The sequence below is a fragment of the Colias eurytheme genome, chromosome 10, assembly GCF_061535395.1.
Source record: "Colias eurytheme isolate Ceu_HAF_F1 chromosome 10, ilColEury1 Martin Lab GWU primary, whole genome shotgun sequence".
NCBI classification, from domain to species: Eukaryota; Metazoa; Arthropoda; class Insecta; order Lepidoptera; family Pieridae; genus Colias; species Colias eurytheme.
The window spans coordinates 1912666-1932329 of NC_142989.1; the positions used below are offsets into that span (position 1 = coordinate 1912666).

The following is a 19664-nucleotide window of genomic DNA, read 5'->3' on the forward strand; positions in this document are numbered from 1 at the left end:
AAAATTCTTTTGGTGTTAGATAGCCCATTTAGGTATCGAGGAAGGCTATATGTTATATATTATATATAAGCTAAGACCAACAGGAGCGGAGCAATGTGGGTGAAACCGCGGGGAACAGCTAGTATGTACTGAATAAAACTTACTTGAGTCGGTACAATAAAAAAAAATCGAATAAAATTGTGATTTACGATTGATATCATATTATAATGGAGACGTTAAAATTTATGTCTCTTTATGTAATGTTAATACTCTTTAAGATGAATGAAATGAATTATGTTTGTTTTATTGTCGACTTAATGTGTATGGATAATTATTTAATTAATTCTTTGGTTGTGTTGTTCACCATTTTTTAATAACTTCACCATTACACTAACATTGATATTATATATTGGTCGAGGGCATATCGATAAGGTTGGGTCGCCTAAGATCGGACGCATATGCCGAAAATTTTATACGTACTGTATTTTTTATTTTATTTCTCATGATTCGATGTCGTTTTTCTGTTGCGGTTAACTGTAAATTGATGACAAGAAAATATTGTTTAACCCCTAATTTTTTGGTTTGCGTAGATGCTATCTATCTAAGCAAATTTAGAGCCTAAAAAGCAGACTTTTTTCGACTTACCATAGTGAAGAAAATAACAGTTCGGCCGAAGATCGGACTATGTAGTATCTTCACTTCTATGCGTTTAATAATAATGTTAACATTAGGAAAACATCCGGACTTACGTCCATACATTGAGCATCAATGATTGAGTCAGGAAATTCCTCAAAAAATTTGACAAAGAAGTTTTTTTTTTTATTGCGTTTTTTTAGTCCGGTCTTCCCTCCTCATCCTAATTAAGTTTCTCAAACTTTTATCCTCCGTGTTCTAGGACTAAATAATGAAAATGTACCTAAGGTCTGATAGTCATAGCGTCATTGGATAGTTAAATATATTAAAAGTTAATAATTATTGCGCATTATTGCATAAGGCGCAGTCAAGAGCTAAACTTCTGTCCGATCTTCGGCATTGGGAGGGAAGATCGGATCTTGGGTTGTGAACGTCCTAGGCGTAATCAAAGTATACAGATGGAAAGAGGATTCGCTAATTCTGCCCCAAAATAATTAATTACATTATTTCAATGAAAGTACTCTCCACAATGAGCCATCAAAATTTTGTAGGTAAGATCGGATCGACGATTTTCGCCACAAAATACACCTTTTCTGCTGAATCACCTGTGTACACGTCCCGTCTGGTCGCTGGCCGGCCGCAGAGTGAAGAGAGGGGCAGAACAAAATGGCGGATCTAGTAGTGTTGGTAGCAGTAGAGAATATTGCCTAGTTTGCGAGTTATTCCATGCATCCGATCTTATGTCACATCCGATCTTAGGCGACCCAACCTTATCTTATATGAAAAAAGTAACACAATAGCACACTGTATGGAAGATATAGGTTCTAGATTTATTTATATCGTACTAGCGGTCCGCCCCGGCTTCGCCCGTGGTACATGTTTACGTTTTCTCTACATAAGAACCATCCTCGTACTTCAAGGAATATAATAAAAGAGAATTATCGAAATCGGTTCAGCCGTTCTCAAGTTATGCGCTTACCAACACATTTTGCGATTCATTTTTATATATAAGATTAATTGTATTTTATAAATATTCGAAATAGCAAGATATAATAAAATCGCAAATACAATTTAAGAAGTTTCAAACTCAAACATTTATTTATTCAATTAGACTTCGAAAAGCACTTTTGAATCGTCATGACATATTTTTAACATTTACCAGTTTCGTGAAGAGACAGCTCTTCCCTGTAATAATGTTATGGTTATGATGTTGCAGTAGGTATTTTTATATAATTTAAGATCAATATAAAAATGGGCTTTTGGAAAAAAGACCAAATGAATAAATTATTATTTGAGTTTAAAAGACACACAATTCAATATTGCTTAAAACGTTTTTGTGACATATTAATACAGCACAAAAAAGCATTAATTTTAAAAGAACGTTAAAAGTTTCAATATTATATATCGTGAGTTCTACCCAGTCATGATTCATATTCAAAATGTAATAGAAACTATAATAAAAACGATGTATCGAAATTAAATTGAGAAAAATATTACCTACATATCAAAGGTTCACTCGCAAAAAGTCAAGATTTAAATTCACTCAATTAATTTTATATATTACGGGTTCTAAATATTATAATCGAATTTTAAAATATAATTTATCACTATTTAATATCGCTGTATTACGTAACTTTTTATTCATTTACATAACACATAATAATTTATTTAAATTCAGGCTTAGATAATATATGTCCCGTATTTATAACATCCCAGACTTTTTGGCGTCGACGAGGCACCGTGGTTTTTTTACCGACTTCAAACAAGGAGTAATTGTCTATTATGAAATACTTAATCTGTTTATTACCTACTCATTTATTAGTATGATTTTTTTAATCTTCTTACCGACAGAACTTATTTTATTCGCTCGTATTTAAACTAACTCTGCGAACACAAAAGTTTGATTTCGAGCTAGTAAAAATACATACATAATTTAAAACATGTACTAGTGTAGATAGTTCTAATACCTATGAAAACCCCTTAACGATTCTTCCAACTTTATCTATATTTTCGAAAATGTAAGATAAATTTATACAGAGATACAAAATTTCCGTTTTATACCCAATTAACCTGTGTGTTAAAATATTGGTTTTAACTTAATGGTCCACGAAGATATAAATTTTATCTGTAAAACTGACATTGTAACTAGTGACTCATAATCACGTTGTTGATGATAATTAATTATTAATTAGGTAAATAAACGAGTTTAAGGATTTATCTATAATATGCTCTTCCCCATGTGGAAGGTATAGGTATAAATAACAAGCTAAACTTTCATGAGAGATAGTATGATTCTCAGAGCTTTACATCATAGGGAAAGTATTATGCACGTATTGTTGTAATTTTTAAGATATAAATTAAACTCTACCACTTCATAGCATTCTAGTAAGATTAAATATCAAATATTAACGTATTTCAGCTTTTCATACAATAACATTTTTTAAATACCATTTCACACAAAATATAAAAAATAGATCATCAAAAATATTTCAAAAGTATAAGTAATAATAAAAAAACATAATAAAATTTTTAGTCCCGTGCAATAAAACTAATGTAATCTTAAATTAAATTCAAAATATTTGTATAACTGAATAACCAAATATAACAAATAGTAATTGGTTTGGGGTCATTTAAGTGACCTATATAATATATTCACAATGTTAATGAAATACTCGGCCTCCGGGCACCTTAAATAAAAACGACCTGAAAAATTAGAATAGGTTAATTACCCTACCTATTCAATAGATAATATTATTATTTATATGAAATTATTACCCAAACTTTTATTTAAATATATAATGGGAAATTAAATGCTTTAAAATTGTCTATATTATTATCCTATGTGATAGCGCTAAATTTTTAGGACATTTCTAATTATATTATGATTCAAAATTAAATTCATAAATAAAGGTACCTATAATAATATTTTCCATAAGTACCAATTTAATACACGAGCAAAACTGTGTGCAAACAACAAGTTTTACATAAGTTTGGCATTTTAGACTACAGGCCCGTGTTGAAAAAATTATGGGTCATTTGACCCACCACCTGACCTATCTAGAATGATATAAGAGCATAAAATAATAAGATTCAGCACTATGACGTCACTTGTAAGCTGTCCACCTGAGTGCAGATGAGAATTCGAAGGTTCAGGTAGAGATTTTCTCCCCTTGTCTCCATGATTTTTGTACGGCGTTGCGGAATAATTGATTAAAAGTAGTATAGAAATAGTATGACACAGATGCCGTAGAAAATCAAATGACCAAATTTACCCCGGCAACTGTCGAAAAATAAAAATAAATTCTGACTTTGTGGACCACCATTTTTGTACGGCATCTGTGTCATACTATTTCTATACTGCTTTTAAGCCATTATTCCGCAACGCCGTACAAAAATCATGGAGACAAGGGGAGAAAATCTCTACCTGAACTTTCGAATTCGTAGAAACCGTGTGTGACCAAATGATTAAACATTATAAATAGACTACAGGCCCATGTTGAAAAAATTATGGGTCATTTGACCCACCACCTGACCTATCTAGAATGATATAAGAGCATAAAATAATAAGATTCAGCACTATGACGTCACTCGTAAGCTGTCCACCTGAGTGCAGGTGCAGATGTAATGCATTGAAATACATATTGAAATGTCAACTTTTTGTCGAGTTTCATATTAATAATTATAATTTATAGTTAATACGAAGTATGTTAAATTCGACCGGTTTCGTAAAACGAACTAGTTTTAATCATTTGTTTTATCTTAAAGATATAAAATATGCAAATGTATCATTCCATTTTGGTAGCATCATTCCTTTATAATGTTAAGTAATAAAAAATGAATCACAATGGAGTTAATGATCGGGTGAATTAATACATTGGATTCGGGGTGACATACTTGACCTGACATATCTTAGTTTAAAGTATGTAAAACATTTTATTCGCCCATTCAAATGTTGATCGAGACACTACCAAATATGGGCATGGTATAGAATAAATAGCTTGAGGAATTTTAATTTGAAACAAATTCGTTTTGCATTTGGAATTTTGATGATAATTGAGGTACATTTATGTTTTTGTTTTACCATTATTCTTATTTATGTCTATATTATATTTAAAAGATTTTATGTGCATTGTGTTTACAATAATTCATTTTGATTATAATGCAGACCTATTTATCTTTTAAGAAAATTAAGGTAAATATTTATTTCGATATTTTGGTGTAAAAACAATTGAAAATGTATAACATCCAGAATTAATTATAACTGAAGGTCTAAATAAAGGAATTGATACTATTAATCATTATTATTGTATTATTTTATTCTGAATAATAATACCTACTTATTCTCCCTTTCGAATAATATTTATTATTTAATGAAGACGGAGACAAAACCTTAATACCGTGAATTTAAAATCGTTATTTCTCAATAGGATAAAGCGACATCTCTACCAAACTCACAAAACAACTTAAATAACAAGATGACACGCATTGTAGTACCTATTTCCAGTTGTGAATTGTATCCAAAACGTGTCAAAAGATGTCACTATGTGGTAATTGTATGAAGGTATATATCTATATAATACTCTACGTCCAAATAAGTGCCAAATACGTGCAATAATATTTTATAAAAAAATGTGTGCGTGTAGTACACACGTGAGAAGTGAAACTTCTTTATGACCTTATTTTTCAAAAAAATAATTTACTATAATATGCAACTATAAAGAAATACGTCAAATCACGCGTGGTAGGGAGAAGAAAAAGATGGCGCGTAACCACTGCGCGTAACGGAAAAATGTCACGCTTAACGAAAAAATGTTACACTAAATTTTTTTCCAACCCCGATAAAGAAGTTTCACTTCAATAATGTTTTAAGCAGTTTTATTTTCAATTAAACTAATGAAAACTGTAACAGGCTTTATTATGCATGCATTCGTAGTAGTTACTTATACTACGGATAATAATTTTATTATAATACTTACGTCTTGTCCCTACTAGGAGAATTAATTGTCTTTGTTGACCTTTGACCTGGAATAACTTAAGATGTTTCTAGACATTTGAAGAATACATGACATTTAAAATGCCTTATTAAACTCTTTGAATCTCTTTTTCTTATTTTAGTAGCTATGCGCTCTTTTAAAGGACTTATTTATTACAAATACTGGTTTAGTATAATTATATGTTACTAGGTTTCCGCCCGCGGCTTCACCCGCGCAGTCAAAGAAAAACCCGCATAGTTCCCGTTCCCGTGGGATTGCGTCATTTTCCCGGGATAAAAAGTAGCCTATGTCCTTTCTCGGGTATCAAAATATATCCATACCAAATTTCATGAAAATTGGTTCAGTAGTTTAGGCGTGATTGAGTAACAAACAGACAGACAGAGTAACTTTCGCATTTATAGTATTGGTATGGATAACAATAGTTAAGTGGGGTATAATAACATAATTCAAATAACTATGGCATTCATTTTGTTTGCGGAAGCATAAAGATACACAACCATCATATATTAAAAACGTTTAATGTATAAAACTTTTAACATAAAACAGGAATAAATAAGCTTGTTATTTTTAAATTACGTCTACAAACATTCTATGAAAAGCGGGTAGCAATCTGATAAATTATTATCGAGCGTTCCTCTCGCGATGGGCGCTTCGTTGTTCCTTAGTTTTATTTTTGTGCTGTTATTCAGTACGATATCGGAAAATGTATCTAATGTTATGCTGTTGTGAATGTACGACTTGGCTGGGGTTGGTAATTGCTTGGCATGGCCGCTAATGTAGCCGAGTTCGCGACAAACTTCCTCGAGTTCAGATTTTGTATGCTCCTCCGTTGGGTAGCATTTGGAGTACCACACGCCATGCGAGCGGATGATTACTTCGCCGATACCGGGCCTGGAAACATTTTTAATGTAAAAATGATTATTCCAAAATGATATCGTATCAGAAATTTAACATTGCGAATGTCATAAATCAATGGTTTATACAAGCTGATTTGATGGTAAAACTAATAAACAAATTTGTACATGTCCTTCTAATTTTTGTGACTTTTTTGATTTACGAAAGTGCTACTAACAAATGGAAATGTGTAAATGCGACTCTATAAGAATGTCCATGAATTATCGTTGAAAAATATGCCTAGTCCGGTTATGCCATCGTCCCTTGTTTTATATATCTATAATATTTTTGGTATAATTTATATGTTAATTTTATGTGCAATAAATAATTATATACTTATTGTTATCTCAACATCTATACTCACGATTAGGGAATCCAATCCCGCAAACGCGGGATCCCGCTAATGCGGGAAAAAAAGTAAGAAAAATAGGCTCAGACGATGATCGGAACTATTATCGGACGGAACGGAACGTAATCAATGTCAGTTCCAGACTCCAGTACTCTATGACTGGGGATTCCCCTACGGCGCACGGGGATTTAACTTTGCGCGTACTGAATGGGTGGCAGAGTGTAGAGCTGCTGTGCGTGTACCCACTCGAGATAATTCAACTGATTTGATATTGACACTTTTTGAATGTGGAGGGAATAGGGGGAAGTATTTGGAAGCTGTTTATACTTATGTAAAGTCAATTCCGCCTACAAGTGTGGAAGCCGCGCGTGCTTTTTCCGCCGCTGGCTATTTATGCAACAAGATAAGATCAAATCTAAAAGATGAAACGTTAGATACTTTATCATTTCTTCGAAAGTATTTTCAACAAAAAAAATAAGCTGACTTTAAATGCCTCTAAAACCAATGAATACCTAGGTATGTTCTATTTCAAATAAAAATCTAAATATGAAACGTGAAATATTGTGAATATTGTATTGTATACATCATTATATTTAATTTATAATATAAGTGATAACTTTGCTTCATGTTGATAAGAATAATTAAAAATATTTGTGTGTATTTTCTTTCTTTAAATTACATGAAACAAAAATAATAATAATTAAAATCCATCCCGCAAATCCCGCGGGATCCGCGGGATTGATGATCTTAATCCCGCAGGCTTGCGGGATCGCGATTTTGATGCGGGATTGGATTCTCTACTCACGATGTTCCCTGCGGAGAGCTAAGCGCAATGCATGCGTTCTCGTCTTCCCCATTAGGACAGTCTGGCACTCCATCGCACACCATGTCATTTGCTACACAGTATTCCTCACTTAGTAAGTCCTTGCTGCATCTGGTAATTGAATTATATAAATTAATAAGAGTTATGTGATAATATTTGTGTGACATGTAGATTGCTAAGTTTAATTTTGGAAATATCTTCAATCCTCAGAAAGCTGCATTTACCTCAGTGACATGCCTTAATATTTCGCGCTACAGACAAGATAAGTGGGTAGTCTAAAAGAAGATTACTATTTACATAAACATACCGATACGCATGCTTTGAGAAGCATTTACAGAACATAGGGTCTTCATCACTCCTATCATGGCAGTGGAGTACTCCATCGCATAGTCTCGAAGGCATCACTCGGCTGAGGTAATCAGAGCACGTGGTCTGGCCAGGCTCGTCTGTACCGTCCGAACAGTCATTACGACCGTCTCTGAAGAGTTCTTTGGGAACGCATTGTCCGTTGCGGCATTTTAGCTCGCCTGCTGGACATTCTGAAAGGGGGATTGGTAAACAAAATATAGATATAGATGTATGATAATCTATAGATGTAAAAGAATATGGAAAGATGTAACTTAGCAGTTGAACAGATTTTAAGTAAATAAATCCAAAACCATAAAATATTTATTCCCTGATACGCTTCGACAGTTTCGTTATAAGATAGGTACATTGTAAAGTTTATCTATTTTAAATTTCAAGGAATTGACAAGGAAGAAGTCGTTGAAATTTAGAGCTTCATTATGGAGCTGTATTAAAAGAAAATAAACAAACTCGTTTTTATAAAATATACTCTAACGTTTACTTTATACGAATTGACTAAGGGCCGATTTTTCAATGCTTGGATAAAACTTATCCGTCCAATAAAGTATTACACGATAATATTAACATGTCACGTAAACTGTCAAATACGGGCAATTAGAATACGTTTTTAAAATGGTAGTTTTATACATTATTCGACGAATAAGTTTTATCCGAGCATTGAAAAATCGGCCCTAAGAAACATTGATATTTTCTACGACCACTCAATTAGTATGTAGGCATTTTATAAATAAAAACAGAAGATACGGAGCTTATTTCATACGCAGTAAGATAATAAAACAAGTAAATTGAAGTGAAATAACACATGTATTTTCCACGAAGTTATAATAAAGAGAAACAATCCACGATACGCACCACAGCCCCTGTGAAGAGGATCTTTGGAACAGATATCGTATTTCTTTTGACAACTTTCGTGTGACTCATCAGTACCATCTTCACAATGTTGAATGCCATCACAAACATAATGCATTTTGACACAACGACCTCTCTCGCAGCGCGTACCGTCACAGTTTTCTACTAATTCTTGGTCATTGAAGTCAATTAACGGCGTATCTGTAAAAAAGAAAGAATTATATAATGTTTTTTTAGCGTTTTAATACATTGCTTTTTCTGGACTACATATTATAAAGTTAATAGATGGATCACAAAAGACAATGATTTATTTTAAAACTAGATTTCCGCCCGCGGCTTCGCCCGCGTTTTCAAAGGAAAACCCGCATAGTTCCCGTTCCCGTGAGATTTCCGGGATAAAACCTATCCTATGTGTTATTCTGATGTATAAGCTATATTGTGGTAAAGTTTCATTCAAATCCATTCAGTAGTTTTTACGTGAAAGAGTAACAAACATCCATACATCCATATACAAACTTTCGCCTTTATAATAGGAGTATAATAGGATATTCGCCCTTCTCCTTGTCTTTTCCTTTTATAGCTTATTATCGTTGAAGACGATACACAGGTATACAGACGGTATAGAATAGAACGATTATGTGAATTATAAATAATTGATTGTATGTAATTTTTATTAAATTCTACTAAAACAAGTTCGGAATTTACAGCCTATAAACTACTTAAAAAAATATATATCAATATTAGGATTAAGGTCATATCGTTTTGCACGCCTCATAAGCGAAGCGTTGAGGTGGGTACTACTGTCACTTCGCGCAAAACATCTGATTTTTCAAACTTAAAATGTCTTTATGTATCATACATTGCACTTGTAAGATAATACATACACACACATATTAAGAAAAAACACTATTTTTAACGTTCATGATATTTTTGATGTCATTTTTGTTATTTAAACTAGTTAAAAAACAGTTTAAAAAAGTTCTGTCTTGGACGTCCGTGTGTCTGTATGTGCGGATCCTTTTTCTTGTTAACACGATAGCGACCGAAATACTTTACTAATCGAGTCTTTTTTTTTCTCTTACGCTTGAGTATGCTCAGGAATAGAACCCTTTCATTTTTCAGGGTCTGATTCGATGTGGTTTAATTGTTATTAAATAAACAAAAATAATAATTAATAAATATTTATTAAAAAAAAAATTATGAGGCGTGCACTTTTGGATTTTCCAAATTATTTCATATTGGGATGCAGATACCCTGAATGATGAAAAACGACGCTATTGAATTGATAATATTCTCATACATTATTAAGTTACATGGAGGAAAATAAAATTATGCCGTATTCGGCACTGGATATGATATCATTAGGAGTTAGGACTGAATAAAAATAAATAAAACATGAATGGATACAAAAAATCCTCATAGGAGTTTTGTGCTCAGCCACTACAATTAAAAATATGTAGGTAGTACTAGATTTCCGCCCGCGGCTTCGCCCGCGTTTTCAAAGGAAAACCCGCATAGTTCCCGTCCCCGTGGGATTTCCGGGATAAAACCTATCCTATATATTAATCCAAGTTACCCTCTATATGTGTGCTAAATTTCATTGTAATCGGTTCAGTAGTTTTTACGTGAAAGAGTAACAAACATCCATACATCCATACATCCATACAAACTTTCACATTTATAATTTACTAGATTTCCGCCCGCGGCTTCGCCCGCGTTTTCAAAGGAAAACCCGCATAGTTCCCGTTCCCGTGGGATTTCCGGGATAAAAATTATCCTATGTGTTAATCCAAGTTACCCTCTATATGTGTGTTAAATATCATTGTAATCGGTTCAGTAGTTTTTACGTGAAAGAGTAACAAACATCCATCCATACATCCATACATCCATACATCCTTACAAACTTTCGCCTTTATAATATATATTAGATATTAGAATATATTAGAATATTAGAATATTAGATATTAGATTAAGATAATATGTAGTATGATGATAATGACACAGAAGTGCATTAACAAATTCTTAACAAGAAACTAATAAATTCGTACCTTTATAGAACTTTATTTGATGTTTTAAATTTCCAATTTCAGTAGCAATTATGTGGTTACCCACATTACATTCGCCTCTAGACGTCATAAAAGTTGCCGCAGGGTACCAGCCCTGTTTACTATGGCAACTAATTATTCCCGCCCATTTTGTTTCAACGGTAAACCCGATCTGAAAAAGTTTCGTTAATTTAAACTTCCCTTTATATTATATAAACAAGCATCAGTGGCAGATTTATACATTTGCCGTGAGCGTGCTATTCTAATTTTGATTATAATAATTATAAATTAAGTATATATAATTCACAAATATAAATGGTGAAGGATAGGCATAAAATATCAAATACTAAAATGGTAGAGTTAGTATATCACACTGAAATAATTTATTTTAAAGTTTATCGCATCCAAATTTTGCCGATATTGGCTTTATCATAATCAGGCTAATGGTGAACCCGCCATTGGTAATCAGGTACAATAAATTTCATACCGGACAAACATCTACAGTGGACTGCCTCTCAAAGCACATATTATCTACGCTACACGCTTCCTTTGATTCCTTAAGTAATACGCTCACTGTATTATTACCACCGTCTTGACCGACAGCGACGCAAACTGTTTTCATTTGATCATGTATGTACCTGGAAGTTAATTCATTGTTAAGATTTATAGAATCTATTGGAAGTTTCCAGAATATATATCAAATTGACAAAATCTTACGTAGTTGGTAGAATCATTGGCTTCACCATAGCTGAATACTCAATTGGCTCTTGCAAATGTAAAAGTACGACTTTGCTGCTATATAATTCTTTAATTCCATCTACTCTGCGTACTTGTTCATAAAAACTTTTCGTTGAGTGTAATGTTTTGTGTGCTCCCAAAATTACCGTTATGTATTGACGCTTCTGCCTGAAATAATTATTAAATATACGAAATGCAACCAACAAATTTAAAATTCTTTACAACTACCAGGTATCTGCAAGGTACTCACAAACTTAAATCCAAACATTCGTTACTGAATAAACTCCAAGATATATCGATAAGTACACCTGTACATTTGTAATGTCCATCTATATATAATTTGGCAACCCAAGGCCACTGTTGATTAAATGACTCTTCGGCTTCGCGACCGAATAAAAGTTCTTGGGACATCGCAAAATTTGTGAATAGCGATTGGTCGCAAGCAACATACAATGCGGTACATGTTTTTGTCACATTTGGGACACAATGTTCCTTTAGAAACTGTGGTTCTTTTATCACGACACTTCGCGATGATTCGTCCTCGAGATCTATATTTTTATAGATGAATAACACTGGTTCTTTATCCGACTTATATCTTTTCCGTCTTTTGCTATCTAAAGTTAATTCGACGAGATTATTCTCCTTCAGGTTAATGTATTTTATTTTAAACTTGTTGACAGCGCTGTAATTGTACAATGATTATAAGATAAAGAATAAAAGGAACTAGCCACAAAAATTATGTATACATTACCTAAATCCTAAATATCTACAAATACTAGTAGCTTCTTCTTCTTGATCATGAATAGACATAGTATCCTCACAAGAAACGTGCCAATCGCTGTTTATTTTTCTAGTTACATAGCCTTCAAATCGGATTTTAGGTCTACCATCCATATCAAATGTAATCTCATTACCATTTGTCAGAGCAACTGAAATATATTTGGAAGAAAATTAACATCTTTATTTGAAACTTGAAACATACCAAATTTGACGTATCAATTAAATGTTTTACTTACTACAGTCAAGCTCGTCTTCACCCAAAGGGCATTGCGGTTTACCATCACATACGTATTTATTTGGGACGCAAATTTGACTTCGTTTACAGAGAAATTCTCCGTCTTCACAACCAACTGTAATAAGAGAAATGCTCTAAACAATGAGATAATATTACGAATAGTACTATCGTCAATTTATTTTTTTATCGAGATACTTACAGCAGTCGATTTCATCTTGACCATCTGCACAATTGAAGTTCCCATCACAAAGTAATTGGTTTTCGAATGTAGATAAATAATCTGTACATGTGCAGTCTAGTTCATCTGTACCATCTTCACAGTCAGCTTTGTGATCACATCGGTATTTGTATAAAATGCTCTGATCGATTCTTGAAAAAAATAAACAATTTGGGACATAAAAATTTTATATTCCTTAAAAGAACATTGTGGTCTCATAATATTATTATAGACATACAATATACATACCTACGACATTGATAGAATAATGGAGTTTTGTGTTTTTTCCTTACACTTGCTGGTTTGATTTCATGCTCACTAGAATTTTGTGGTACTTGTGGTATCACTTCATTTATAGAATCATTATTTCCTTCAATAAAATTATGTTGTGTGCTAGGAAATTCGGTTGTAGTATTATGGATTTCATTTATGAAATTAATAGTAGTTGTTAAATATTCAGCTCCTGTTGTTGTTTCTGGCCAATTTTCATTAGAAGAGTTTGTGTCGTTCTTTCCAATATTTAACAAAATATGTGAAGTGTCATTATTATTCAGTATTGTAGTTGTAGAATTTTCCACTAGCATACTATCAGGTGTAGTAGTTATTAGATAATTTATTTGAGTATTAGATATAGGCGTAACTATTTCTACTTCTTCAGTTGTAGTAATTGGATGAGCAGTGGTCATATTATTTGAATATGTTATTGATTCTATGTTATGAGTAAAATTTTTTGTTGTCGTTACCAATGATTCGATTTTGTTAATATCATGTGGTAAAATTGTAGATTCAGTTATTAATAATTTAATAGGATCCGCTGTTACTTGTTCACTGGAATTATCTACATCTCCGACTTCCGTTTCATCGTTAGATCCAGAAGTATCAACTGTTGGAATATATTGTATATTTTCACTGGTTTCTTGAGTGTCGTTATCTATTTTTTCAGTATCTGTTTTATTGAATGGAGCAGTTGTATTTATATTTGAAGTATTGTTGGAGGAAAGATGATTTAAATCTGTGGCATTTACAAGTATATTTGTAGTTGTTTCCACTGAAGTGGGTATTTCCGTTGTAATTGTTTTATTTATATTTTCGGATGGTGTACTCGATTTGATGTCTTCGTCAATACCACTTTCTGTATTTGTTGTAACATTGGCATCTCTACCTAATATATTAGTAAGAATGTTTTGTTCGAACTTTTTCAATGTTTGCTCTTCACAGTTGATTTCATCTTCTCCGTCCAAGCAATCTATAATCTTATCACACATTCGCTTTTTCGGAAGACATCTTGAAATTCCAGATTCACACCGGAATCCAGGGCACTCTTGCTTTGGTTGAATCATTGGTAACGTTTTTAAAGCTGTAAAATATAGATCAATATAATTAACATATAAATAGATTTATTAATAAAATCATATTCTTTCGTTTCCGATATCACCATCAGATCAAATCAAAGCATTTAGAACTGGAGTAAAATTTACTTGTCATAAAACAATAATATTACATCTTCTCAAAAATACTCACACATGAAGTATTTAATCCATGGGACGAAGAGACTCACTCTCGTATAAACACCAGGTTCGCCTTTACGTGCGCAGCCATAACCATGGCTTACAATTCCTGCTACGTACCATTGTTGAGCATTGGATGGATTTCTGCATAACAACGGTCCTCCACTGTCACCCTAAATTTGTTATTTTCGATATTATATTAAACAATCTAGTTGACTATAAACTCATTGATATAGTATGTAGTAGGTATTGATACTAGTAAAATTAGTAATCGACCCATGTATAATTGGACCTCTCTATTTTTATTTTTCACTTAAACAAAGCACCATTTCTATCTACTAGCTACTAATTTCACTCACTTGACAAGTATCTCTTCCACCCTCAGCAAGACCAGCACATATTTCCCTTCCAGCTTGATCTTCTCGATGATTACATTGATCCCATATAGGTACTTCTACCTCACGCATATGATCAGCTGCGGGGAGTGTGTTATTTTAGATCAACAAGGAAACTTTTTATAATAAAATGTTGTTAGATAATACATACGATCAGGTCCGTGTGGAACAGTTGAACCCCAGCCTACAGCTGTACAAATAGTGCCCACAGGTGGACCCCACTTCCAGTCTTCTCCAGCTACTTCAGGTCCAGGTAAACAAATAGGACGAACCCAACGGCTAAACTGAATAGCAGGTTTTACTCTGAGTAGAGAGAGGTCGTTCTTCATATCTTCCTGGTCGTAATTTTGATTCATAATAACATGAGTTACCCGATGGATTTGCTCTTGAGGTGAAAAAGAGAAACGGCGCAACATACCCACTTGGACTTCATAGTAGTGCTCCCAGAACCTTAAACAACGGGTTTTTTTTTAATTTATGTTGTAAATAAAAGGCTTACTTGTGGTTTCTGCTCCTGGGTATGTTCTATTTAGCTTATCTCTCGGAAAAATTGTATTGGTGAATAATTATGTTAAAAAATGCTAAATATTAGCTGTCAAGAATCAGCGTGCGTTAAAACTCTATATAGATAATGATATGTTAAACTTACTTATGAATGCAATGAGCAGCTGACATGACCCAATTTTGACTTAGAATAACACCGCCACAGTGGAACATTCCGTTTCGGTATAAAGCCACCACCCAGGGCCAGGCAGCTGGTTGGCTAGGTTTACCTCCTACAACTCTACTTTCCATTCTTTTTATTCTATCTTTGTCATCGTCGTTACTATAAACCTTTTCAAGCATGGTAGACATTGACGATACATCTCTTTTACGACGGTACAGTGGAGTATCATAAAATGAAAAGGGATAAGGTTCACTATTTAGTAGAAATCGTTTGTTACGTCCAAATAATTGATTTTCTATGTCGGCTTTCTGAAAACAGAAATAGAGATGTATGGTATAATTTAACACAAAAATAACTATACAACACAAGCATTATATTCGAATTGAAGGAGTAGTTCTAGTTCCTGAGATTTATATCTTATAATAGTAAAGATTTTTATAAATTAAACAAGTCGAACGGAGGCGTTTTAGTCTTTTATATTATTTTCATTTTAGTTCTAAAAATGGAAGAACATTTCCTTCAGTTTAAGACGTTATTTTTCTTCAATACTATTTCAAGTCCATTTCAAGGAAATATTGTTGCGATAAGGTAACATTTTATTCACTAAGCTTAAGGATTTTCATCTAATAATAGAAGATTGTTAACGGTTTTCCAAAATTAATAAAGTTGATCTGATGAAGTATGAAACTTTGTCACTAAACTAATAAAGACTTGTAGACATATTTGTTATAAGTGAGATAATTTTGCATTATTTAAGGGAAAACAATTTAAATATAATATGCGTACAGTTCAACCTTTATACACTATAATATATACAAATTGGAGAAAAGTTTACCTCCCGTAAAAGTTGGGATGTGGTTAATATTCTCGTGCCACACAATAAGTATGGGCAGGATACATACACTGCAGAAGAATTAAGACATGTAGTACTGGTATTTATTAAACCACCGGGTGCTGTGTTGATGTAGTTTATTTTGAGCAATGGATCTATATGGAGAAACTGAATGTGTGGAGGTCTGAAATACAACGTACTTATAAATATAAGTAAGTAAAAAATATTAATTTGATCTTTAAAAAAGAAAAAAAATCAAGAATGCGCACTGCACGGCACACTGCTATCGCTATGAAAAGGATTATAAGAAAAAAAATACTTTTAATAACAATAGAAGTATATCTATTTGAAATACGTTTATTACCTATAAATCATGGATATCAAACAGAACTAATAGAAATATATAAAGTTAATAAATAGTTCACCTGACAATAAGTCCAGTCTCACGTCGACACGCATCATGTGCCCACATGTATGGATTGTTGCACACCGCATACCAGGTCCCTTTGAAATTCCTATGCAAAAACCCCTCAGTGTTCGAAATTGCGAACAGCTACAACAAAGTTGGAATTGAAAAACTTTTCAATGATATACAGCGCATAATAAATTGATAATAAATATGCAGACGCTTACAGGTTTCTTATGAAGACTAGGTGATAACATGCTGCAGTCGATTTCATCTTTATTGTTGGGGCAATCGTTGATGTTATTACAGCGTTGTTCTTTTGTGAAACATATATTATCCGAAATGGAATCCGGGTCACCACAACTGAAAGTTTCTCCAGTGCAACCTATAAATAGATCAAGAAACATCCACTTAAATCTTAAATTCTTATAAGATGGGAAAATTGTTGAGCAGAACTCTCGTATCATATTCGTACATTTTTACACGTAGCACCCACCTTCTTCCTATAATTTTTTCTCTTCATAAATGAATTCTTAGCAGCAAAACAAAATGCAGACCTCAAGCATAGGTTTCGATGAGTTGATTACCATTGCAATAATTTTCTAATTACCAAAAAAACGTATTCCAATAATAATGATACTTTACATAATTTTTGAAAACATTTCATTGTGTGAATAAAGCTATTAAAACGACTACTTATAGCTATTTAGGCTTTAAAATAAAAATACAAATATTACCAAAACATCCCATTTCGTCTTCCCCAAAAGGACAATCGAAGTATCCATCGCACACTCTGGACTTATCAACGCGGGACTTGCAAGTGCAGTGAGATTCATCGCTGACGTCATCACAATCTACATTTCCATCACACCATGAGCTTTCACTTATACACGCATTTCCGTTGTCACAAGACACATTACCCGCAGGGCATTCTTCTACGCGTACTAGGTCATTTGAATCTGCATCTTTTGATAAAACTTCTCTGAAAATATAAAAGTTCGTTAGTCGTTACAAAAATAGGAAATGCTATAAAATTGAAATTCATACATGTTTTTTGTTCTCATAATTAGCGTTATTATTTTTTTAACATTTGCGACTTACTTTGCTCTCATCTTCATCGCAATTTGAATATCCTGTGGATGTGCAATTTTATCTGAGTGATGATGATGGCTTTGTAAATACGGAGGTAAAAAAGTCATCGGCATTCTTCTGAAAGGTTTATAGGATATGATAAGGGATATGATATGATGTGTACATAGTTGAAATCTAATACCTAACTAAGTTAATTGAATCATTGTTTCAGCTTTAATTGTATAAAAAAATACTAAAGCAAATACCTATTAGATATGGATTATATAAAGTCCGTAACAAACCAATAAACTATTTAAACGTAAACTATATCTACCTGGGATGGATTGGTGAATTCGGGTCATAATCCATTCTCTCATAACCTGAAAACATATTCAAGTATTTGAAATTGAAATAAAAAAAAATGTTAGAAGTATTAATAAAATCATACCATATAAATTACTGCTGTCTTTCAAAAGGCGAGCTAACAGGCACGTGCTCGCTAGTCCTGGCGTGGACGGATCCATAGGATATGGTATATCTGCTGGATTTATTTTAAATAGTGCAGTTGGTTCAGAGTTATGCATATCTGTACCTAGTTCCCGTTTTGATAAATCACCATTTCCAGAATGTTCATCATTCGTTCTATCTTTTTTTACAAGGGTCTTTGGTTTTAATATATTCACATTATCAGTCCTTTTTGTTTTAAATTCATGGTCAGATATTTTTCCTTCTGATAGTAATTTTATTTGATTAATCATTTCTTTACAAGCTTCTTTATGCTCATTTCCATTACATAAAATGTTATGTTCTGTTAATAATTTTCTTGCTTTTTGAAGTTTGTTATCTCTAAATTTTACATTTTTACCTGATAATTTTTTGTTAGAAGTTGAAATTTCTCTTTTACTTCTAACAGGATAGTTCCCTATGTTTTCAAGTTGATAATGTGCCTTGATATTTTTAGATAAAAAGGCGTCGTTGGGTGGTTCTTTCTGTTTTGAAATAAATACGGTTTCCGTTCTGTAAACATTTTCTACTGCAATAGAAAATTATGAACAACGTAAATTTCTAAAACGAATGAAATACCTATATAAAACTTTGCGTGCTCATGAAAAAATATAAAAAAATATAATTGCACCTTATTTTATTATAAATCATGAATAAAAAAATAATAAAAAAACTTACCATCAACTTCTATATATTTTAAAATTAATGCAGATACCACTACGACAAAAATACCCAGCAATAAAACAATAACAATTCTCTGAAAAGTTTGAAACAGACACCTTTGATCATAGGATTGTCCTGAAAGGAACATAAATTATATGAATATAAAAACTATTAATAAAGATACACAGATATTCTAGGAACGCCTATATAATTTTTTCAAATTTCTATTGCGAGGAACTTTTAAGCTTTGTTGTTCTGAATTGAACCACAAAGCTTAAAAGTTTTATTGTTCTTAAAGCAACTTCTTATGAACTTATTTTTATGAAATATAATTGCGTTTTTAATTTATATGAACCAATAAGGTAGTACCAATAACTTCGTTGAAATGAAAATTATACAAAATAACTTAAGGCATTAAATTATTCAAAATTTGATTTTACCATTTTCATTTGTCTCAGCTAAGCCCATGGGCAGACCAGGGTTTGATTTTCCTTCTTTTTTATTGGTCATGTTTAACCTAAAAATAAAATCAATGTTTATACTCAAGAAAATATAAGTTTAATAGAACTCGTTTTAAAGTGAAAGCGTGAGACATAGCTAGTAGATACGTTGTAGTAGTGGTAAATAATATGCATACTTCTAAAGGATCTAAGGAGTAAATGCAAATGAAGTAAATATCCAAACTAAACTATACCCTCAATATAACCCCAATAGTA

General features: G+C 32.5%; 1 protein-coding gene across 1 annotated transcript; it reads right to left on the reverse strand.

Moving 5' to 3' along the window:
• Positions 1 to 6168: 6168 nt before the first annotated feature.
• On the reverse strand, positions 6169 to 19458 carry ndl (serine protease nudel). The gene is made up of 25 exons (XM_090106359.1): positions 19389 to 19458; positions 18964 to 19083; positions 18230 to 18814; positions 18116 to 18161; positions 17812 to 17919; positions 17448 to 17692; positions 16938 to 17095; positions 16730 to 16857; positions 16308 to 16488; positions 15455 to 15780; positions 14957 to 15255; positions 14770 to 14885; positions 14424 to 14583; positions 13152 to 14259; positions 12885 to 13054; positions 12687 to 12800; positions 12422 to 12599; positions 11921 to 12352; positions 11650 to 11838; positions 11420 to 11570; positions 10936 to 11104; positions 8891 to 9088; positions 7980 to 8211; positions 7655 to 7783; positions 6169 to 6497 (listed from the first exon to the last, which is right to left on the reverse strand). Exons 1-25 carry the CDS (start codon positions 19456 to 19458, stop codon positions 6185 to 6187), a joined length of 5925 nt encoding a protein of 1974 aa, XP_089962485.1. The 3' UTR covers positions 6169 to 6184.
• Between the last annotated feature and the right edge of the window lie 206 nt (positions 19459 to 19664).